The sequence below is a fragment of the Phyllobates terribilis genome, unplaced genomic scaffold (genome assembly GCF_046119375.1).
Source record: "Phyllobates terribilis strain yellow unplaced genomic scaffold, ASM4611937v1 Scaffold_7__3_contigs__length_470593459, whole genome shotgun sequence".
NCBI classification, from domain to species: Eukaryota; Metazoa; Chordata; class Amphibia; order Anura; family Dendrobatidae; genus Phyllobates; species Phyllobates terribilis.
Genome location: NW_027362767.1, coordinates 200,680,419 through 200,705,770, shown reverse-complemented (window position 1 = coordinate 200,705,770; position 25,352 = coordinate 200,680,419). Strand labels below are relative to the sequence as shown.

Here is a 25,352-nt window from a genome sequence, read left to right as displayed (position 1 = left end):
GAATAAAAGTCGGTTGCCATCTATTAAATTGTCCAGTATTCCTTTGGCGCTCCCTGAGACCGCTGCACTATTGTTTCCTTACAATGTATTGGCACTCCCCACAAAGAGAAAGGGTTCCCTTTAGACCTCAGCATAGTTTGAGCCAGATAAATCCAGAGAATTTTGAACCTATATATAAACTAAAACTGGATGGACTCCACTTGTATTAGCACTTGTAAAGCAAATACGCTGTTAATCTTGGAGCAGATGAGTATAACACATGTAATACTAGATAGTATACACAATAAATTAAGGATATAACTGGAGAGCAAGTATGTTGGATGGACTATCTTTTATACATGAATTGCCATTCTGCTTTTGTTTTTACCAAAGAATCAGAAGGTGCGGGAGGAAGTGGTTTTCGAGATCTTCTCTTTGAAGAATCATTCTTTAGCACTGTATAATAGAGAAAGAAATACAAATGTCATTTTAAAACATCTTATATTTTAGATAAAGGTAAAAGTAGATTGAAATATTTGTTGTTTCTATGTTAAGGATTTTACCTTATCATCATGTAATATATCACAATCTCTTTATGGTCACAATACATGAAAACTGGACATATGATAGCGTAAGATAGCAAAGAAATAAATCTGTCTGAGTTTCTTCTGACAACCAGGTTTGCAACCTTTTTCTCCTGAATAAACAGATTTATGGACGCATCGACCTTTAACCTTAAACTAATTCTTCTAATTGTCTTAGATGTTTCACATCTACACGTGGATCTGAGCCTCCAATGACAGCTTCTTTCACCAGGTGCCGCTGTGGGTGGCACTGGTGATGTTGGAGACTTCATGACCAGAAGTTCTATTTGGTGTAGGCTCTGTCCAGCCATGGATACTAGTGTGGCTGGAAACTGTAGTGCCACCCAGTCTGGCAGGATGGGTGTGCGTGCAACCAGCAGGAGTAATCGGTGCCCTGCTGTGACCAATGTGACAGCATCACACCCTACTTAAACTCCCAGCATACTGCTGGTAGTTGTCAGTTGTAGTTTTTCCTTGGCCTGGTTCATTCCTATTGTTCAGCTCTTGTACAGCGTAATTCTCTTTTCTGACCATAGCCTGTGTTTAGATTACCCTTCTGCCTGTGATTCTGTTTCTGTCCCTGATCTCATGGTATTGACATGGCTTTCTGGCCATTCCCTGCCAACCTTCACCTCCAGCTATAAGCTACTCAGTGGACTCAATGTAAGTACAATGGATAAGTCCAAATCCCTTTAAAGGGTGAAAACCAGGTTTCTCTGAGACAGAGTAGCTAGTACAAAACCTGACCATGAAAGCCTTATTTAGAGCTGCCAGGCTACCACCTACCATGCTATCTGACATGATAGTTCAGGAAAACAGAGATGATGGTTGCAACTCTTGAGGAAACTGACAGAGGACTCAGAGGCTACTCTCCAGGAATCTGTCAGTTTCTGCATAAATTTCTACATAAATTTGTAAAGGTAGATAACCACTGCCATATCTAGGACACTTTTTGAGACTTAAATTTCCAATATTAAATGAAGGATGTTGAATGTAAAAATAAGGTACATTACCATCAACATCTCTTAAATGTGTTTATTGAGGGTTTTTGTTACAGATTCACAGACCAAAACCACAATGAGGCGATCAATGTAATCAGAAAGGGAGACAAATCAGATTTCAATTCCTATAAGTCTATATCATTAACTGGAACGTTAAACTCCTAGCAAGAATCATGATTTCTCGGCTAGCTAAGCTTAAAACAAATATTGGGGATGAGAAAATCTGGAGCGACCTTAATAAATCTAACAAAATTATATACAGATGAGTGAAGTAGCAGGGAGAAAGAAAGCAATTTTGTCTACAGGTGCTGAAAAGGTGTTTGTCACTATCAAGTGACTATTTCTGCCGGCTATCCTTCACAAATTTTGCTTTGGAGAAAAATTCTTAAGGCCAGTGCAAATTTTTTTTTTTAAAAAATAAATATATAACTTACTGATAGTAGAGGATTACTGCATGGATGGATACAGGAAACCTGCCATATACTATTGCTTCTCAGTTAAAACTGTCAATTGGTAGGTCCACAGACAAAAAGCTGGGGTGCACTTTGTTAGCAGTGTACTTTGCCTTGCTGTGATGTTAAAACAAGAAGATGAAATTGCAGGATGGAGAGTAGGACAGACAGAGGATTCTGTTTGCTAACAATAGGCTACTATTTCTGGAGAACACTGAGATGGGTCCAGAAGTAATAGAGGTTTTGAGAACTTTAGACAATATTTCATATTTAAAGTAAATAAGGCAAAATCCGTACTCCTCTATTTGAGGAATGAACCCTCATTATAGTCCAAAATATGTGGGTTCTCGCTCCAGAACTCCATAAGGCCTGGGCTACACTGTGACTTTCTGTAGCACTACTGATTGATTTTAACTATTAAAAGGGTTGTCTGAAATCTACCAGTTAATTTGGGTTATCAATTAGTGTTGAGCGATACCTTCCGATATCAGGAAATATCGTATCGGATTGGATCGGACCGATACTCAAAAAGTATCGGATATCGCCGATTCCGATACCGGAAACCAATGCAAGTCAATGGGACACTAATATCGGAATGAAAATAAACCCTTTCTTTCCTTGTAGGTTAATTCTACATGAAGTAAAACAACTAAGAATAATGTAGAATGTATTACATGAAAAGCCGGCAATTCAGTAGCGCATACACCGGTACCCGACAATTTAGAACAGAAAGATAGAGCATCACACATAGATTAGATAGATAGAAACATGTCAGTCACATATATATGAAGTACAGTGACAGTGTTGCTTACTGTACTTGTCATTTAGTGTTAAAATAAAGGATTTATTTAAAAAAAAATTGGCGTGGGGTTCCCCTTAATTTTAGTCTCTAGCGGAGGTTAAGCAGACGGCTGGGGCAGATGTTTGAAGCCTGGGAAGGGGGTAATACCCACGGAGCTTCCCAGGCTACTAATATCAGCTCCCAGCTGAATACCTAGCCTTTACTAGCTATTAAAATGGGGGACCCCCCCAAAAAAATGACGTGGGGTCCCCCCTAATTTAATTGCTAGCAAAGGCTAGGCAGACAGCTGGGGGCTGATATTAATAGCCCAGGAAGGGAGCCATGAATATTGGCCCCCTCCCAGGCTAGAAACACCGCCGTCAGCCGCCCCAGAAATGGCGCATCCATAGGATGATTTATTTAGAAAATTGGTGACGTGTTCAATACTTGTTCCACCCAATGTAAGTATTACTACAGACTAAGGCTGTGTGCACCCGTTGCAGATTTGGTGCGTTTTTGTCGCATTTTTTCTCCGCAGATTTGTGACAAACCTTGAAGCAATCCTGATGCCAGAAAAGTGAATGAGAAATCTGAAGTGTCATGCACACGTTGAGTATTTTTGACGTGAAGATTTGGTGCAGAAAATAATCTGCAGCATGTCAATTCTTCGTGCGTTTTTCACCCATTCAGTGCACTGAAAAAACACAGGCAAAAGATGCGGCAAAAACGCAACATTTTTGAGGTTGCGTTTTCCTGCAAAGAGATGCAGAAACGTTGCAGAAATTTCTGCAATCAAATACTCATCGTGCGCACATAGCCTAAGGCTATGTGCTCACGATGCAGAAATGAAGCAGAAAATTTCTGCAGCATTTCTGCATCTCCCTGGCAGAAAAAAAACGCATGCAGATTGTGCATGCGTTTTTCCTGCGGAATACATGCGGATTCACATGCGTAGCCACATGCGTTAACGCATGTGTTTCCACATGCGGACTGACAAGCACTTTCCAGGCGATAGCATCATTTGGAAAGTGCTTGACAACTAGGTCACACTGTATAGATCCATGCAAACGGCATGGATTTATACAGTGTGACTGTAAAAATAAAAAAAATAAAGCTATACTCACCCCCGATGCCCCGGCGTGTGCTGCAGCGCTCGTCCTGGCTTCTTCCGGGTTGCCGGCACATCGCGAGACAGCCTGCGGTCTCATGACCACGACGTCATCTCAGGTCCTGGAAGGAGAAGCGCTGCCGGCAAGCAGAGAGAAGCCGCCGGACAGGTGAATATAAACTTTATTTTTTATTTTATTCTTTTTTTTACAGGTACAATGGTACCCAGGTCTGGATGAGAGTCTCCTCTCCTCCAGAACTGGGTACCATCCGCACATTGAGACGCATGTTATCCGCTTGTACAAATGTATAGACGCGGATATTATGCGTCTCAATGCAAGTCAATGGCGGCGCTTCTGCAAAATTAATGAACATGCTGCGGATTTATTTGCGCTGCGGAAAAATCCGCAGCATGTGCATTGACATTGCGGAATGCCATTGGGGACCATGGGGTGTGGATTACAATGCGTTTTTGATGCGTCTCCGCTGCGGAAATTCCGCAGCATAAACGCGTGAAAAACGCATCGTGTGCACGCAACCTAATTGACATTTTGGGGTGACAGATTCCCTTTCAATAAGCTTAAAAATCATTTCACTAGACGAATGAATGTTTTACTCATGCATCGGGTGATCGACAGGTCTGTTTGGATAGATCGATGATCAGTCTCCCCATTATTGGCTGCAGTGTTAATACTCCTTAAAAGGGGTTGTCTCAAGTTGGAAAGTTATCCCCTATCCTCAAGTGGTTGAACCCCCAGTTTTTCCAAGAACCATAGTGGAGGTTGATCATTCACACTACAACTCCATTTATTCTTAATAGATTGCCAAGCGCAGCACTCTGCTGATCTTCAGCATTCCCATTAGAATGAACGGAGCAGTAGTGAGGATGAGCAACCTCTGCTCCATTCAGCCCTTTGTTCAAGATCGGTGGGGACTAGTGTTGAGCGAGCACTAAAATGCTCGGGTGCTCGAAGCTCGGGCCGAGCTCGCCGTGATACTCGGGTGCTCGACCCGAGCAACGAGCCCAATGTTAGTCTATGGGTGACTCGAGCATTTTTGCGGTGGCACCCCCGGCAGTCTTTTAAAAGCCTAACAAGTGCCCAAAACGATAGTGACAGTGCTCAAATGACATGGGGACAGCATGGGGATCGCCCCAGGAAGCATTTCTGACCCCCAGGTCACTGCTGTCAACAACGTGGTCAGAGGTATTAAGCCACTTTTACAGGCTCACAATAAAACGAAAGTGAAACTTTTTTCCTGTGAAATATGTTAAGGAACATCCTTTCCAGGGAAAAGACTTGTGTATAAGTTAAAATAAATGACCAAAAACAAAAATACTCCTCCACACCTTCGGCTATGTTCAGAAGTAGCATTTTTTATGCGTTTTTGCACTTTTGTATTGCTTTCAACAATGACAAATGCATTCACCGGGAAATGTCATTTTAACATTTTACAACCTTATCTGGCCATGTGCTGTGTGACACATGCATAAAGTGCTGAAAAGACATGGGAACAGCATGGGGAAGACCCCTGGAAGGATCTCTGACTCCCAGGTCACTGTCTAACAGTGTGCCCATCATAAGTGATCCTTGCCACATCAGAAGATGCAGACTTGCAACTATCCCCATGCAAGTTCTAGTCCCAGGGCAGTGTTCAATTGTACCTCCCCCATTCCTTGCAATACAAGCGCAAGTATGCAGCCTGCCACCCACCCACCCCCAGGCTGCAATACCATACTGCTTGCTTGCTTGAACTTGAAATTGGGCCTTTTAGGCATGTGGAGGCTGAATCTGGCCACCACGTCATGGCTGTGTTGGCGGCCGGGTGTCCATACTCAGTCCCCAGCCGCCCGGCGGCCGGGTGTCCATACTCAGTCCCCAGCCGCCCCGCGGCCGAGTGTCCACACGGTCCCCAGCCGCCTGGGGGCAGTCGGGTGTCCATAAACGGTCCCCAGCCACCCCCATTTCTCCTTGGAACATCCCCCCACACACTTTTCTTAGCCTGGCCTGCTTTAGGCAGCATTGGACGAGCCCACCAGAGAACCAGACTCCTCCGGTGGGCCCTGACTTTTCCATCGGTGGAGTTGAGAGTGCCAAGGTGAGGAGCATGTTGATGATGACAGAAGTTAGCATCTGCTATGTTTTCTTTTAATGCAAGTGTAAGTGTGCAGCCTGCCACCCACCCAACCCCAGACTGCAATTCATACTGCTAGCTTGCACTTGAAATGGGGCCTTTTAGTTTAGAGGAGGCCGAAGCTGGCCACTACCTCATGGCTGCTTCGGCAGCGAGGTATCCATACTCAGTCCCCAGCCGCCCCTATTTGTTCTGGTGTGCCTTATACATAAGATTAAGCGCGTATGCCAAAACATTACCTGTGCCCTCCCCAGTGCATTTAGTGGGAAGGAGAGCCTATTCCGCTGTAGTGTGTGCATGCCAAACCCCTGTTCATGGTACATGCGAAGATGCCTCCCACCTTGCACCTGTCGTTGCAGACTTGCAACTATCCCCATTCAAGTCCTTGTCCCAGGGTAGTGTTCAATTGTACCTCTCCCATTCCTTGCAATGCAAGCGCAAGTATGCAGCCTGCCACCCACCCACCCCCAGGCTGCAATACCATACTGCTTGCTTGCTTGAACTTGAAATTGGGCCTTTTAGGCATGTGGAGGCGGAATCTGGCCACCACGTCATGGCTGTGTTGGCGGCCGGGTGTCCATACTCAGTCCCCAGCCGCCCGGCGGCCGGGTGTCCATACTCAGTCCCCAGCCGCCCCGCGGCCGAGTGTCCACACGGTCCCCAGCCGCCTGGGGGCAGTCGGGTGTCCATAAACGGTCCCCAGCCACCCCCATTTCTCCTTGGAACATCCCCCCACACACTTTTCTTAGCCTGGCCTGCTTTAGGCAGCATTGGACGAGCCCACCAGAGAACCAGACTCCTCCGGTGGGCCCTGACTTTTCCATCGGTGGAGTTGAGAGTGCCAAGGTGAGGAGCATGTTGATGATGACAGAAGTTAGCATCTGCTATGTTTTCTTTTAATGCAAGTGTAAGTGTGCAGCCTGCCACCCACCCACCCCCAGACTGCAATTCATACTGCTAGCTTGCACTTGAAATGGGGCCTTTTAGTTTAGAGGAGGCCGAAGCTGGCCACTACCTCATGGCTGCTTCGGCAGCGAGGTATCCATACTCAGTCCCCAGCCGCCCCTATTTGTCCTGGTGTGCCTTATACATAAGATTAAGCGCGTATGCCAAAACATTACCTGTGCCCTCCCCAGTGCATTTAGTGGGAAGGAGAGCCTATTCCGCTGTAGTGTGTGCATGCCAAACCCCTGTTCATGGTACATGCGAAGATGCCTCCCACCTTGCACCTGTCGTTGCAGACTTCCAACTATCCCCATTCAAGTCCTTGTCCCAGGGCAGTGTTCAATTGTACCTCTCCCATTCCTTGCAATGCAAGCGCAAGTATGCAGCCTGCCACCCACCCAAACCCAGGCTGCAATACCATACTGCTTGCTTGCTTACACTTTAAATTGGGCCTTTTAGGCATGTGGAGGCGGAATCCGGGTGTCCCCGCTTGCTCCCCAGCCTCCAGGGGGTGGCCGGGTGTCCATACTCGGTCCCCAGCCACCCCTATTTGTACCGGTAACCTTTCCCACACTTTTCTTAGCCTGGCCTGCTTTACGGCAGCATTGGCCGAGCCCACCGGACTATCAGACTCCTCCGGTGGGCCCTGGCTTCTCCATCAGGGGAGTTGAGAGTGCCAAGGTGAGGAGCATGATGAGGATGATAGAAGTTAGCATCTGCTTTGTTTTGTTGTAATGCAAGCGCATGTATGTAGTAGCGGTTAGGCCTGAGGAGGTCAGCGTTTTGGCGCATATCCTACTTCCTCCGCGGATTGCTGGATGTTTTCCTGCTACTATCCAAGTTCTATGACTCCCGTTAAAACAAAGCTTCAGGTGATAAATGATGGATGAGGTAGTGGCAAAGGAGAAAGAGCAGGAGGAACAGGGACCATTCACATCAATATCAGGCCAGTCAACCAGATATGTCTTGTAGGATATGTTTCTGTAACAAAAGGAGCGGTTCGGCTACACAGTTATAGGGCATACAGTGAGTGCAATGCCTACCAAAAATTTCGAGGCACTCCAATGCCCCTTGGAAATGACATGGAGGTCAGAGGGCGTTAACTAAACCTTTTTTTCCATTTATAGCAACTGGGTCTCCTGTGCACTGTTGGCCTAAGCAGTGAATGGAATGCTTTCCAAAAATTATGAGGTACTGCAATGCCCCTTACAAGAGCCATGTGTGGCACCCCAGGGGTCTGGTCACCACAGTAATAGAGATTACGTCGGAGAGCAAGTGGGAGGTTTCCTGGTCAGGATCCCTTAAACATGCAACATACTCCTGCCCCAGTCCTGGGAGGGGAGAATTCTGCCCTTATAAACTGGATCTGGGGTGGGGTTGAGTGAGTCAGAGAACAGAGAACAGTCAGAGTCAGAGTGAGAGCAAGGGAAAGTAACAGCAAGGAGCTCTGTAGGAGCTAGGAGCTAAAGACGAGGGGCTGGAAGCTGAGCAGAGCTCGCCCTGGCAGAAGACAATAGGAACCGGACACAGGAGTCCGAGGCTGTGAGGACTTATATATCCAGCAGCAGAAACCAGCCGGCAGGGGATTTCAGGTCCTCTGGCCATAGAAGCCCGGAGGCTCAGTCACAAGCAAGGGACCAGCACCGCCGTCGTGGAGCGGAGGCTAACAGAAGGCCCCAAGTCACCAGCCATACGGGTGAGCACTACACGGTACACTCAGGGACGTGGGCTACTTCTACCCGCTTACAGCAAGGTAGCCAGGAAGAGTGCAGACAGACGGGGAGGCCTACAACTCCACCTGGCCAGGGGAACTCCTGCTTGCTCAGACTGACCAGGCCTCTTATGCTAGCCAGTACTCCCGGGAGGGTCTACCTTATAATCATCAGTAAAGACCCTGAACTGCACTGCAAAGACTCTGAGTCGTTCCTGCTGCACTCGTGCACCATCACCCCCATCATCCACACTCACTGCCCTGAGGCTATACTCCTCCCGAGGGGAGTTATCCCATTTTATGCTGCACACACAACACCAGCCTCAGCGGTCTGCCTCGCAGCGGTGGTACTCCCTGACCGCAATCCACGGGTGGCGCAGTCGGACAATTAACCTCAAAATCTAAGAAAGATTGCCACTGGTTTGACCAGGTCACCGCCACGGAGACTACAGACCCAAGAGACACGGCACCGGGTATCCCACACATGTGTACACACGGCCCAGGGGGCGCGTCACATGCAGTACAGCATATTACAAACATAAGTCCCATTATTGGGGAGTGGGTCTCCCATAGTATTTGCTTATGCTTTCCCAGCAAAAGCTGCCAAAAATTAGGACGGAGCAACTTGCAATGCCCCTTACAAGAGCCATGCAGTACAGCGTATTACAAACATAAGCCCCATTATTGGGGAGTGGGTCTCCCATAGTATTTGCTTATGCTTTCCCAGCAAAAGCTGCTAAAAATTAGGACGGAGCAACTTGCAATGCCCCTTACAAGAGCCATGCAGTACAGCATATTACAAACATAAGTCCCATTATTGGGGAGTGGGTCTCCCATAGTATTTGCTTATGCTTTCCCAGCAAAAGCTGCCAAAAATTAGGATGGAGCAACTTGCAATGCCCCTTACAAGAGCCATGCAGTACAGCGTATTACAAACATAAGTCCCATTATTGGGGAGTGGGTCTCCCATAGTATTTGCTTATGCATTCCCAGCAAAAGCTGCCAAAAATTAGGACGGAGGAACTTGCAATGCTGGCACCCTGGTGGTATAGTGATGGTGGAGGCTGAGGATAAGGAGAAGAAGATTAAACAGCTGAAACGAGGAAGCGTATACCCATGTGTGGGTGTGAAGCGGTGCATGTGAATACACCTCCCGAAATAACACAGTGGATTTGACTTTATGTTACTCTGCTGTCATTTGGTGGTGATGAGAAGTCTGGCCCAATTCAGCCCTTGTTCATTTTGATAAGGGTCAGCTTGTCAGCATTGTCAGTTGACAGGCGAGTGCGCTTATCAGTTATAATTCCCCCAGCGGCACTAAAAACACGCTCCGATAACACGCTAGCGGCAGGGCAGGCCAGGACCTCCAAGGCGTACAGAGCGAGTTCATTCCAAGTGTCCAGCTTGGATACCCAATAATTAAAAGGCACAGAGGAATCACGGAGGACGCTGGTACGATCGGCAAGGTACTCCCTCACCATCTTTTGAAACTTTCCACTCCTTGTGAGAGTACCCCGCGACTCAGGGCCTGTAAGCTGGGCGGGTGTCAGAAAACTGTCCCTGAATGTTGACAGTGTTCCCCTGCCTCTGCTGGATTGGAGTTGCATCTCTCTCGCCTGTACGCCTTGGTTGGGCAACGAACTGTGACCTCTGCCGCTAGCGTGTTCAGATGGGAATTTTTTTTAAGAGTTCTGCAGTAAGGGCCTTCTGGTATTGCCCCATTTTTGTAGACCTCTCCACCTCAGGAATAAGAGAGTGAAAGTTCTACTTGTAGCGGGGGTCTACAAGTGTCACCAACCAGTAATGACTGTCACCCAACATTTTGACAACGCGAGGGTCACGGTTAACGCTGCGTAACATAAAGTCAGCCATGCGTGCCAGACTGGTAACGGGCAAGATTTCCGTGTCCTCACCAAGATGACGACTGACCATGCTCTCCTCCTCCTCCTCCTCCCCCCTGTCCTCAGGCCACCCACGCTGAACTGACTGTATGACACTTGTACAGGTACTACCGTCTACAACGCATGATAGCAGCTCCTGTTCTTCCTCCTCCTCCTCCTCCTCCTCCTCCTCTCCCTCATTGTCCCCTAATGCACGTTGGGATGAGATGAGGCTGGGCTGTGTGTAATCGCCCGCTACGGCTTCTTGATCCATCTCATCATACTCTGGCTGCAATGCCTCATCTTTAATTCTCTGCAGAGAGCGTTGCAAAAGACAGACAAGTGGGATGCTGACACTAATGATGGCGTCATCGCCACTCACCATCTTGGTGGCCTCCTCAAAGTTTGTCAGGATGGTACATATGTCAGACATCCAGGTCCACTCCTGAGGTCTTATGTGTGGAGTCTGACCTGAATATCGACGGCCTTGTTGCAGCTGGTACTCCACAACTGCTCTCTTCTGCTCACAAATCCTTTGCAACATGTGGAGGGTAGAGTTCCAACGTGTGGGGACATCACACACCAGTCGGTGTGCCGGAAGCTGCAAACGCTGCTGCAACATAGCAAGGGCAGCGGAAGCTGTAGCCGACTTGCGAAAATGAGCTGACAGGCGGCGTACTTTCACGAGCAGATCTGGCAACTCGGGGTACGATTTAAGAAACCGCTGAACCACGAGGTTAAGCACATGAGCCAGGCATGGTACGTGTGTGATCTCACCTCGCCTCAGAGCCGCCACCAGGTTACGGCCATTGTCACACACGACCATGCCGGGATGTAGGTTCAGCGGTCTCAGCCACAGATCTGCCTGCTCTTTCACAGCTGTCCACAACTCACAAGCAGTGTGAGGTTTATCACCTAAGCTTATGAGTTTCAGCACATCCTGTTGCCGCTTGGCGGAGGCAGTACTGCAATGCTTCCAGCTTGTAACTGATGTGGTGATATCTGAGATGGAGGCTGAACATGAGGAGGAGGAGGAGGAGGAGGATGCGCAGGAGCTGTACACTGTGGGGGCAACTCTGACTGACATAGGGCCCGCAATCCTCGGTGTGGGGAGGATGTGTTCCGTCGCAAGGTCCGACTGGGTCCCGGCTTCCACTATGTTTACCCAGTGTGCCGTCAGAGAGATGTACCGTCCCTGGCCACAAGCACTTGTCCACGTGTCCGTTGTCAGGTGGACTCTCCCAGTAACTGCGTTGTTGAGGGCACGGCAGATGCTTTGGGACATGTGCTTGTGTAGTGCGGGGATGGCACACCGGGCAAAATAGTGTCGGCTGGGGACCGAGTACCGAGGGACGGCCACCGCCATAAGATTGCGGAAGGATTCCGTCTCCACCAGCCTAAAAGGCAGCATTTCCAATGCAAGCAGTCGTGAAATGTGCGAATTTAGGACTGTGGCCTGTGGGGCGTTAGCTGCGAATTTCCGCTTTCGTTCAAAGGTCTGGGATATGGACAATTGAACGCTGCGGTGGGACGTGGACGTTGATGCTGTTTCTTGAGAAACTGCCATAACAAGTGAAGACTGAGAGGAGGGGGCATCTTTACATGCAGTATGGACAGGGGATTGCCTTGCACACACAACAGGGGGTTCTATTGCACGCACAACAGTGGAAGAAGCAGTGGTGACACCCGCTGACACTGGTCGTGGACCCTGGGTTTCGCCCCACAAAGTTGGGTGCTTTGCTGCCATGTGCCTGATCATGCTGGTGGTAGTCAGGCTGGTAGTTTTGTCACCCCTGCTGATGCTGGCATGGCAGGTGGAACATATGGCCTTTTTGGGGTTATCAGCAGAGTCTTTAAAAAAATTCCAGACTCTGGAAGACCTACCGCTTGTACTGGCAACGTCCCTCGTGTTGGTGTTACGGGGAACGGTTGCCTGCCTTCTGTCTGCGGCCACCACACTGCTTCTTCCTGCCTGTTGGGGTACTCTGCCTCCCTCCCCCTGTGTGCTGCTGGCCTCACTCTGCATGTCCTCCTTCCACGTTGGGTCAGTTACTAGATCATCCACCACCTCCTCCTCTTCCACTTGCGCACCACGATCCTCCTCCTCACTTCCTGGCAATTGTGTCTCGTCATCGTCCACCTCTTGTGACAGATTGCCAACATCGACTTCCTGTGGCCGTGGCTGTTCAAATATTTGGGCATTGCAACATGGGATCTCCTCTTCCACCACTTCAAGCGTATCAGGCGAGGGGCCCAAATATGGAAATGGACCAGTGAACAGCTCTTCAGAGTGTCCAAGTGTGGGATCACTTGCTGTCTGACGACACTCGGCATGGTGGGAGGAAGGAGCATCAGTGTGAGGAGAAGTATGCGGTCGAGACTCACGGCTACTAAGAGTTGACCGTGTGGAAGACAGACCGGAGGTGGTGGTGCCCAGGTAACTGGAAGTATTGTCTGCTATCCAATTAATAACCTGTTCACACTGATCAGTTCTCAATACTGGTGTTGTTCTGTGCTTCCTTAGTAATTCGGTCAAGAAGTGGGAGCGAGAAGATGTGGCTGTTGGTTGTGGCACATTTTCACCTTGGCCACGGCCCCGTCCTCTGCACGAACCATCACCAGAACGTCCACTTCCACGTCCCTTGCCACGCGCCTTGCCCATTGTAAATGAAGTAAAATAGCTTACACTTGCACTATCAATGGAAAAAGGGTGATAAAGAGTAGATTAGAACCGTGGAAGAGGAAAACCACAGTTATTGTTTACTGGGGTATACTACACTTTTTTAAATAGAGATATTTGCGGCTGAACAGTGAGCGACACACTCAAACTGCTTTTTTTTTAGATACCAAAGGCCCAAAACTGGATAGTACAGCGATTTGACCCGTGGAACTGCGAAACCACACTGGGATGTCGGGCCTACACAAGACTATTTTCAACAGATATATTTTTGTGTCACAACAGTCAGACACTACTGTTTTTCTTTACGGAAAAAACTACCAAAATCTGAATAATAGAGATTTTTTTTACCGTGGAACAGCAAAACCACAGTTATAATTTACTGGTGTATACCAGGCTTTTTAAAAGATATATATATTTGCGGCTGAACAGTGAGCGACACACTCAAACTGTTTTTTTTAGATACAAATGGCCCAAAAGTGGATAATAGAGAGGTTTGTACCGTGGAACTGCAAAACCACACTTGTATTTCTCGGGCCTATACCAGACTATTTTCAACAGATATATTTGTGTCTTAAAAATCAGAGAGACACTATTTTTTTTTTTACAGCAAAAAATGCAAAAAGCAGGATAATAGAGATTTTTTACCGTGGAACAGCAAAAGCACACTTCTGTCTCTCTGGCCTACACCAGACTATTTTCAACAGATATATTTGTGTCTGAAAAATCAGGGAGACACTTTTATTATTTTTATACAGCAAAAAATGCCCAAAACAGGATAATAGAGATGTTTTACCGTGGAACATCAAAACCACAGTAATAATTTACTGGTGTATACCAGGCTTTTTAAAATATATATATATTTGCGGCTGAACAGTGAGCGACACACTCAAACTGTTTTTTTTTAGATACAAATGGCCCATAGAACTGCAAAACCACACTTCTATTTCTCTGGCCTACACCAGACTATTTTCAACAGATATATTTGTGTCTGAAAAATCAGAGGCACACTTTTTTTTTTGGGGGGGGGGGGGGGGGACCAAAAGGTTAATAAGATGGGTATTTGTACATTGTGAAGGAGGGAAAAAAAAAGAGGATTTAGATAAAAAAAAAGGATTTTTCCTGGCCCCCGGGACCTGGAGCTAAGTCCAGCAATTTCAGCAACAGGAGCAGCACACAGGACTGTAATGCAGCGTTTGCTGGTATAACCACTGCGTCTCCTATACAGCCTGCCTGCCTGATGTACCTGGGATGGATATTAGTCCTGAGAAGGACTGTTTGTTTGATCTGGCAGCCTTTACAGACCCTACACTAACTATTTTGCAGGATATATCTCTCCCTAAATCAGCAGCACTGTCCCTACACTGTCTGATCCGGAGCGACTGTGTCCAAGATGGCAGCGCCCGGTTTTAAATACTCGAGGTGACGCTGTGCGGCCAGCCAATCACTGTAATGCCCACAAACAACATGGCTGCGGCATTACAGTGACTGGCTGGCAATCCCTGCATGTTCATTGGCTCTGTAAAGAGCGCCAAACATGCAGGGCGGAGACCCGAGCTCCTGCCCGAGTAACCCGGAAATGCTCGGTGCTCGCCGAACATCCCGAGTAGCGTGATGCTCGGGCGAGTACCGAGCAGTGTCGAGCATGTTCGCTCAACACTAGTGGGGACCATGGCGGTTGGACCCCCAGCAATCAGAAAGTTATTCCCTATCATGTGGATAGGGAATAACCTTCAAACTTGAGACATCCGCTTTAAAGAGTATCTAAACTTTTGGTATTTTTTAAAATGTTTTATGCCCTTTCTGAGCAGATTGGTGAGTCACCTGGTGGGTTCACCCCACCAGTCGCAAACTAAAGACCTCCTCGAAGACCGCAGCTCAGGTGACAGGAAAGCTTGCACACAGCACAGACTGGATGCAGTGAGCAGGAAGTCATAGTCCTGTCTCCTGAGCTGTGCACTTCTAAGAGTTTTTTTTTGGGCAATCATTAGAGGTCTCAGGTCCAACCTCATGATGCCTCTTCTCCATACAGAGCCCACGTCACACCAATCTGCACAGAATTAATGGATCTAAAACATCTAAGATATCTTCCAAAAGTTAAGTTACTCTTTAAATGCTTAATAAAGCTACTGCCTAGGAATAAGCAGTACTGTGGTTCCTGTATGGTCTGCAGTCTGATGATAACTGGTAATCTTCTAACCATTGTTAAGGATATACTGGGATCTGTAGGTTAATGTGATACAATTGTATATGGGGCTGACCTGACACCACAATTGATGGCTGTACTAAGCTTGGCAATGTATGCATGTACTGATGTAGGTTCTGGTGATGTATTACTGTACTGACGGTTGTTGTGGTGATGTATTACTGTACTTATGTAAGTTCTGATGATGTATTACTGTACTCACAGTGGTTCTAGTGATCTATTACTGTACTGATGGTGATTCTAGAGATGCAGTCGTGTAGATGTTGTAATCTTTAGCTTTTCAGACTTGACACTAAAATATTTTATGGTCTGTGTGCTGGACTAAAAATAGAACTGTCTGAATGTCTGTCAGCCGAACAAGTAATTGACTAAAATCCCTATAAAATGTAAACAACTGTCTGATCGTTCAGCCGGCTGCTATCTCACCCGACTCTCCCATGTAAAGGAGGCTTCTGCCGAGCGCTCAAGTGTTCTATACGAGAGCCACTGTTAAACATTTCTGGCAGCAGCTTATCACTTAGAGAACAAAAGGATCTATAGTCCAATATCGGACATGCTGGATCTTTATCTCCCCCAACAATCATCAGTCAGAGGTCACCACAGAACTGTCAGCAGAACCTGTTGATATGTCGGGTTTGTCAAATGTAGTCTAATATGTATGGGGGTCTTAACTACTAGCTGAAGGTTATGTACACACGACATCTGTTAGACGTCTGCAAATTCCTTGAGTTCTTCAGACAGAAGATGCTACAGTCTGAAAAAGTCCAAATTTTTTGCTGAAGTGACTATTTGCTTCTTTTTGATAGTCTTTTCCAACATCTTTTAGCCTCTGGGTTTTGTTAATTTTTTTTTAACACATTAGTAAGCGGCTTTCAAGTGGAAGCCACCCATGTAATGTAGTGGTCACTTTTTTTTTTAATAGCTTCATATCTTAGGAAACCCAAGCATTTAAAAAAGACCTCAAAAGAAAGCCACCAAATTAGATACACAAATGGTGTAGGTATCAAAATTGTAAAAAGCTCACTAAGCTACATTTTTTTTACTTCAATTTGAGGTCCAGCTTTTCACTGAATTGATCTCAATGAAAGTTCAGAAACAACATCTAAAGCCACATTTTAAATGGGACCTCTGCTTTCATTGAACTCTGATAAAACTTGCCTAACTCCATCTTGCTGAGATAAAAGTGACTGCAAGCTCACTGTGGTGTCATGTGATATAGCCTATTATACTCTATAGAGAGATAAGAGGGAGGAAACATAGGGAGACACAAAAATTGTTCTGAGCTTTCTACCAAGTCTTTTGCCTCACTTTAATGTTGGATTAATATCTACACTGCTCAGTACTGCTGCTGCGTAATGTATTTCATGCCGCTGACACTTGTCTCTGTATGCTAAAAAAGGAGAGAAGAGCAGGAATCCCGCTCTGTGACATGTGTTGTGTGTATGAGAGATTATAACAGCTAGTTTCCTCCCACCAGTCAACTGCAAATTAGAGATAGAGACTGCAGTAGGGAAAATCTGTGAAAATGAAGATTACAGTTCATGCAATGGCCAGAAACTGTGTTTTTCCTCATGTAAACACAAAGGACAGATGATTTTGAAAAGTTACTTCACAGTCTTGAAAGGCCAGTTATCCTTTAAGTGAAACCATAAGAATGTTATGTGAAGTCAACAATAAACATCATATGAAAAATTCTGATGTCTATTTCGACTTCTTTGTATGCAATACAGTAGCAAAGCAAGCATCAGTGTTGGCATTATATGATATTTCTTTTTGATATCTGAGTTACAAAAAAGCATAAAAAAATTTAGAAATCATTCATGGGTTGTTGATTTAGGAGGATAAATCTATGGTATCTACAGATAATGAACATACAGCTAGCAGTTATCATCAGTTTTGATTCATGAATTCACAATTTTACATTAAGTTGGTAAACTGACTTCCATTGGCACTCCGCAGAACTTGGCATCCCATGGCATTTTTAGCAGTTTGTGCACAGCATATGTACTGTCCATCTTGGTGGAAGCGTGGATGAAACTTCTGAGCCAGGTCACTATTAAATCGGATCACTAAAAAGAATGAAAAACACGAAAATATTGATTGTCTTATTCACTTTAGAGATGTAATAGAATTTAATGTAAGTCAATTAGCAAGCTCTAGGGCTCAGTGAGTAACATTCTTCTATAAACATACATTTCACCAATATTGTTAGGTATTCTGCATAATAAATAATAAAAGATCTTAATTGTTTTACTTTCTATAAACAACATGCTTATATGAAGAAACCTTGCGTTTACTGTGAAAAGGGGCTACAAGGAAGAGTTAAAGTTGGGTTCTGCTCACACCACATTTTTGCATCATTTTGACAAGTTCTATTTTCCCCAAAATTTAATTTAAAAAGAGTTGTCTGCTACTTTGACAACCTCTTGTTAAATATTATTTTCCCCAGTGTAAAATAATAAAAAAAAAAATACTCACATTTTGCACTGGCATTGTCCCAGCGATGTTGATGCCGGGTCTTTCTATCCTTGCAAGACATTGTTGTGTCATGTGAGCACCAAAGCCAATCGTTGGATGGATATTATTTAGGTGGCGCTCGGGTGGCATGGTAGAACATGGTGATTGTTAGAGCAGCAAAGAAAAATGTGGCGCTCTCTAAGCATAGTAAGATTTGATCAATTAAAAGGGTGAGCATCTATAGGAAATTGCTCACCTGATGCGGTTGTGCAAACAGAGGCACAACTCCCGTTTGTAGTATGGATGAATTTGTGAAAGACTGTGGCCAACCTGGCGAGGTGGGATTGAACCCTGATACAGGATATCCCACAGCAAGGATCCCAAAATGAAGAACCAGAGGATGGCGCTGTCTTTGTCACCGAGAGAGATCAAGGTGCAGAAACTTCAGGTTGCTTGTAAGTAAAATAAATTTATTCGTACTAATATAAAACAAATAATAACTATATACACAACACGTTTCGGCTGTTTGTAGCCTTCTTCAGGTGTATGGAGAAAATGAATTTGACCATTCTCATACAGCCCTTTCCCAGAGTGAGGGAGGGAGGGGATACAAAAGAGAAAGAGGGGGGGGTGCTTCATCCTGCATTGTTCTCAGTTTTTTTTATATATAAAAAAAAACAACAACATATAAATGTTATATATAAAATAAGAAACCTTTTTTGTAAGAAACATGTCAATTTTATTAACTTCCCATTATCTTGAAAGCTAAAATGTATCACTTCAACATAAAAGTACACATCTGTTCTTTTTATATGAAAAAAATGACAATAAAAAATTTGAAAAAAGAAATACATTTTTTTTTCGAAAGAAGAAAATAAATGCGAAAAATGTAAAATAGATACAATAAAAGTGAGAAAAGATACATAAACAGGGGAAGGTTTATATATATATATATATATATATATATATATATTGGTACTTTGCTAGTTAGATGTAGGACTTTACATGAAAAATACTCATATATATTTATCGAAAAAAACAGAGATTCATAACAAAACTTATTTGTAACGTTGATGATCAAACTTGTTGTAGTTTATTATTCAGAATATCCGGAAATAAACTTTGCAACTTAAATATCCAAAATGATTCTTTAGCATTCAATGTCTTTTTTCTATTTAGTGATTCTATAGTGATCTGTTCCAGTGGTTTACATTTGACCAAATCAGAGGTTTTATTGTGTTTCATCGCTATATGACTAGATAAACATTTTTTACATTATGTCTGTGGCCATTGATGCGTGATCGCAGAGTCTGGGTCCTACGTCCCACGTATTGTAGACCACAGACACAGGTTACCACACAAATCACTTGATCGGAATTGCATGTTAGATTTTGTGAGATCTTGTGTTTTTCTCCTGTTCTATTAGAAGTAATTTCTTTTGCTCAATGATTTATAATTCTGCAGCAGCATTTTTTTAAAAAAAGCATTTACAGACTCCCCCTCCTCTTTATAAACCGATGGATCAACATTGATTTTTTGGGGTCTTTTTTTCTTCAATTTACTTGGAGCTATCATGTTTTTTTATCCCTTCTGAAAGTGATTCTTTCGGTAAAATAGTTTTTAATATAGTGTCCTTTTCCAATAAGTACCAATATTTCTTTAAAGTGTTACGGATATACTGATTACCCCGGTTATATGCCGTAATAAAATTGTGTCTCCAACGCCTTCAGTCCCTTTACCACAGACTATGACATTATCTCTCAGACATCAAGATGTGAGCTCTAATTTTACCCTTTCACCACCGGGGACATCATTTGGATGCATTCTACTCCTTGGTAGCAGAGGATTTTAACTCCTTAATAACTGGGCCAAATTTTACAATTCTGACCACTGTCACTTTATGAGGTGATAACTCTGGAACGCTTCAACCCACTGATTTTGAGACTAATTTTTCGTGACATATTGTACTTCATGATAATGGTAACATTTCTTCAATATGACTTGCGTTTACTTGTGAAAAAAACGGAAATTTGGAGAAAATTTTCAAACTTTGAATTTTTATGCCCTTAAATCAGAGAGATATGTCACACAAAATAGTTAATAAATAACATTTCCCACATGTCTACTTTACATCAGCCCAGTTTTGGAACCAACATTTTTTTTGTTAGGAAGTTATAAGGGTTAAAAGTTGACCAGAGATTTCTCATTTTTCTAACAAAATTTACAAAACCATTTTTTTAGGGACCACATCACATTTGAAGTCACTTTGAGGGGCCTTTATGACAGAAATTACACAAAAGTGGCACCATTCTAAAAACTGCACCCCTCAAGGTGCTCAAAACCACATTCAAGAAGTTTATTAACCCTTCACGTGATTCACAGGAACTGCAGCAACGTGGAAGGAAAAAATGAACATTTAACTTTTTTTCATAAAATGTTTACTTCAGACCCAAGTTTTTTATTTTCACAAGGGTAAAGAGAGAAAATGGACCCCAAAATGTATTGTGCAATTTCTCCTGAGCACGCAGATATGCAATATGTGGGGGAAAACCACTGTTTGGGCGCACGGCAGGGCTCGGAAGGGAACAAGAGCCATTTGACTTTTTGATTGAAAAATTTGCTTGAATAATTAGCGGACGCCATGTTGCGTTTGGAGAGCCCCTGATGTGCCTAAACAGTGGAAACCCCCCACAAGTGACACAATTTTGGAAACTAGACCCCTCAGTGAACTTATCTAGATGTGTGGTGAGCACCCCGAACCCCCAGGTGCTTCACAAACGTTTATAACATTGAGCCGTAAAAATAAAATTTTCAAATTTTTCCCACAAAAAAATTAGCATTTTCATAAGGGTAACAGAAGAAATTGCACCACACCATTTGTTGTGCAATTTCCCCTGAGCACGCAGATACCCCATATGTGGAAGAAAACCACTGTTTGGGCGCACGGAAGGGTTCGGAAGGGACGGAGCGCCATTTGACTTTTTGAATGTAAAATTTGCTTGAATAATTAGCGGACGCCATGTTGTGTTTGGGGAGCCCCTGATGTGCTTAAACAGTGGAAATCACCCACATAACAAACAGGCAATCCCTGCATGTGTCGCAGCTGTCTAACAGCCGTGACACATAAAGCTGCGGCGGCTCAAACGTAGATGCCGAGCATGCTGAAAATACTCGGCGAGCACCCAAGCATGCTTGATTAAAGGGTTAAACAAGCACGCTCGCTCATCACTAGTCCCCTTTACTAGCGGATGATTATCTTTTATTTGGGCCATTAAGATGTACTAATGTGGAGAACCTTGAATGAAACATCTAAGAATATATTTCCCTATGGGGTGAGTCATTAGGTATCCAAGTCAATGTTCTAGATCATGGTAATTTATAGTAATAATTACTCCAGCTTATTCTCTTCCCTAGATATGTGGGGAACATCGTTTTTGGGTGAATCTATGATTGTACTTGGAACACAATATCAGATCCTGACCATGCTTGGACCGATAGGTATGGATGAGCCCTTACAGAAGCCTAGGGCAGGTAAAGCATTGCAGCAATCACCCCTTCCCCCACTGTGTAATAAACTATTATAATAAATGAATAAAAAAAAAATAGTTAAATAAATAAATTAATCATCACAATTAATCACACACCCCTGTTGTTAGAACCTTGCTGTTAGGTTTTTTTTCCTTTGCTGGTCACATGACCTTGTTGGCCTATTTAGTCCTGCTCCGCCCTTCTGGCTTTGCTGGACTTCATTGTATATCTACTTTCTAGCTAGCCTGTGCTCTGTATCTAACTCTGTTAGTTTGCTTGGTCTACGGACCTCTATGTTCTATCTATTTTGTTTGTTCGTCTGTCTGCTACTATTTCTGTTAGGAGGTGTCCCATATTCCTCCCAGTCCTTAGTACTTGTAGGGATTCCCTCCCCACATCTATAGGTCTTCGTACAGACTAGATTAGGACTTTAGCAGGTCTGATCGCAGGATCAGGTTCCCTGTTACATCGTAGGGATTCAGCTGAGTCTCATAGTAGGGACAGATCTCCTCTCTTTCCTTAGCTTTGGTAGCAGAACATAACAGTAAGTCCAGCCAGCAAATTCTCTAAGGAAAGATTTTTCTGTTCCATCATGGTGTCGGTTCAGGATTTGGCTCATCGCCTGCAGGGACTCTCTCTGGAGGTGGCCGAGCTCCGTCAGCACGTGAGTAACTGTCCTGGAGCACATTTCTTGGAGCCTAAGGTATGTTTGCCGGATTTGTTTTTTGGTGAACACCGAGAATTTTTTTCATTTAAAAATGCTTGCTTATTGTATTTTCGTTTGAGACCTAAGTCCTCTGGGGATGAATCCCAGCGCGTAGGGTTCATAATGTCACTTTTGCGCAAAGAGCCTCAGGAGTGGGCCTTTTCTTTGCAACCTAGTGATTCATGCTTCAGATCAGTGGATAGTTTTTTTTCTGCTTTGGGACTATTATATGATGATCCTGACCGTGTCGCATCAGCTGAGACTGAGTTGAGACGTCTAAAACAAGGATCGGGTAATGTGGAAAAATATTGTACACATTTTCGTCGTTGGTCCACTCAAACAGGGTGGAACGATTCTGCTCTGAAAAGTCTATTTCTTGCTGGGCTCAGTGAAAGGGTTAAAGACCTGCTAATTGCTTATCCTACACCTGAAGATTTGCAACAGGCTATGCAATTAGCTATACGGGTGGATAGAAGACTGCGTGCTAGGGTTAATGAGAGCAAATCCTCTGCTATGTCAGTTTCTGGTTATGATAATGTGTGTACTAACAGTGGTGAACCGATGGAGATTGGATCGGTGGCACCTCGCTCTCAAGAAAAAGACCGTCGTTTTTCGCAAGGCTTGTGTTTCTATTGCGGAAAATCTGGTCATTTGATTAAAGGCTGTGAGCTTCGTATGAAGAAAGAAAAAAAAATGGTCAGTCACGCCCGTATTGCCTGTTTAAATTCCAAGGGTATATTTTTAGCTGCTTCCACGATTGCTCAGGAAAAATTAATGGAATTTCGGGTGTTTGTTGATTGCGGGTCTACACTGAATGTAATTGATGGGGGATTCGTGGAAAAACTCAATTTAAAACCTGAACCTTTGTCATCCCCCATTGCTGTGGTTTCTGTGGATGGCTCCCCTTTGAAGAATATTACTCTCAAGGTCAGTGAATTTCCTCTCACTATTAATGGTGTTCACCATGAGAAATTGGATTTGGTAGTGTTGAATAACTTGCCTTCTCCAGTAATATTGGGTTTGCCCTGGTTAAAATTTCACAATCCTGTACTGGATTGGTCTACCAGTGAAATTAAATCCTGGAGCCATAAATGTTATGACAAGTGTTGTAACGGGCGTATTGCAGCTTTGGATAGGGGAGAATTGCCTGTTCCTATTCAGGATTTTTGGAGAGTTTTTTCTGAGAAGGAATCGCAGGTTTTGCCTCCCCATAGAGACTATGATTGTTCTATTGAATTTGTCCCTGGAGCGACTCTTCCTAAGAGTCGTTTATTTAACCTTACTATTCCTGAGAGGAAGGCTTTGGAGGAATACATACAGACAAGCTTGGCCGCCGGTCACATTAGGCCCTCTAAGTCTCCTGTGGCGGTTGGATTTTTTTTTGTAAAAAAAAAGGACGGCGGTTTACGTCCTTGTCTGGATTTTCGTGAGATTAACAAAATTACGGTACGCAATCCTTACCCACTGCCATTGATTCCTGATCTGTTTAACCAGTTATTGGGGGCCAAGTGGTTCTCTAAAATTGACCTTAAGGGGGCATACAATCTGTTGCGCATGAAGGAGGGTGATGAATGGAAGACTGCTTTTAACACTCCTGTGGGTCATTTTGAGAATCTGGTTATGCCTTTTGGTCTTACTAATGCTCCTGCATTTTTTCAGAATCTGATTAATGACATCCTTAGACCTTTGATCGGTAAAAATGTGGTTGTGTATTTGGATGACATTTTGATTTATTCGCCAGATCTGGAGTCTCATTGGCGGAGCGTGCGTGAGGTATTACAGTTATTAATGGACAATTCGCTTTTTGCTAAGCTGGAGAAATGTGAGTTCGCTGTACAGAGAATTAGTTTTTTGGGCTACATTATCTCCAGCAAAGGTTTTGAGATGGATCCGGTTAAGGTTCAGGCTGTACAGGAATGGCCTAGGCCTATTGGTTTGAAATCAATACAGAGGTTTTTGGGTTTCGCCAATTACTATAGAAAGTTCATAAAAAATTTTTCTAGTATTGTCAAACCTCTGACTGATCTCACCAGGAAAGGTGCTGATGCGGTTCAGTGGTCTTCTGAGGCCATTGAAGCTTTTGTGTATCTCAAGGAGAGGTTCACCTCTGCTCCCATCCTTATGCAGCCTGATGTTACTAGGCCGTTTTTGGTTGAGGTTGATGCTTCCTCTGTGGGGGTTGGCGCAGTATTGTCTCAGGATAACGGGGATGGATTACATCCCTGTGCCTTTTTTTCAAAAAAATTTTCGGAGACTGAATTGAATTACGATATTGGTAATCGGGAATTATTGGCTATTAAACTCGCATTTGAACACTGGCGCCACTTCTTGGAAGGTGCGGAATTTCCCGTTCAGGTTCTTACGGATCATAAAAATCTGATATATCTTGATGCTGCCAAGCGCCTGAATGCCCGTCAGGCTAGGTGGGCACTGTTTTTCTCGCGGTTTAATTTCTCCGTTACTTACATCCCTGGTACTAAGAATGTTAAGGCGGATGCCTTGTCTCGCAGTTTTTCTCCCATAGTCGGTGCTGAGAAAGAGGAAAACATTTTACAAGAAGGTGTTGTGATAGCTGCTTTAGACTCCGTTTTGGAAGATGAGATTCTTAAAGCTCAGGAGAATGCCCCATCTAACACTCCTCATGGGAGGTTGTTTGTGCCTGAGACCTTTAGGAGAGATTTGTTTGTTGAGTGTCACGAATCTCGGTTGGCAGGTCATCCCGGAATCTCTGAGACCAAGAGACTGGTGGGTCGCAGTTTTTGGTGGCCTGGATGGCAGAAGGAAGTCATTAAGTGGGTGCGCCAATGTACTATATGTGCTAGATCTAAGTCCTCACATACTCCTGCTGCGGGGTTGCTTTGTCCTTTGGAGGTCCCCAGTGCTCCTTGGACACATTTGGCTATGGACTTTATAACTGACCTTCCCCCCTCTGAGGGTTTTACTGTCATCTGGGTGGTCGTGGACCGTTTTAGCAAGATGTGTCACTTGGTTCCCTTCGTCAAACTGCCCTGCGCTAAAACTCTCGCTAAGGCCTTTGTCAAGGAAATTGTCAGACTTCATGGCGTTCCTACTGACATTGTTTCTGATAGGGGTCCTCAGTTCGTGGCTCGTTTTTGGCGTGCCTTTTGTGACAGGTTGGGAATTAATTTGTCGTTTTCGTCCGGATATCATCCTGAATCTAATGGCCAGACAGAAAGGAAAAACC

At 44.5% G+C, this 25,352-nt stretch overlaps 1 protein-coding gene across 1 annotated transcript in view; it reads right to left on the bottom strand.

Moving 5' to 3' along the window:
• The window catches only part of BTK (Bruton tyrosine kinase), a 303,555-nt gene that overhangs the window by 124,109 nt on the left and 154,094 nt on the right, over window positions 1-25,352 (bottom strand). The window contains exons 6-7 of the mRNA XM_073639658.1: window positions 17,397-17,525; window positions 368-435 (exon numbers count right to left, since the gene is read on the bottom strand). Coding sequence (XP_073495759.1) covers window positions 368-435; window positions 17,397-17,525 — 197 coding nt within the window. The remainder of the gene's footprint in view (window positions 1-367; window positions 436-17,396; window positions 17,526-25,352) is intronic.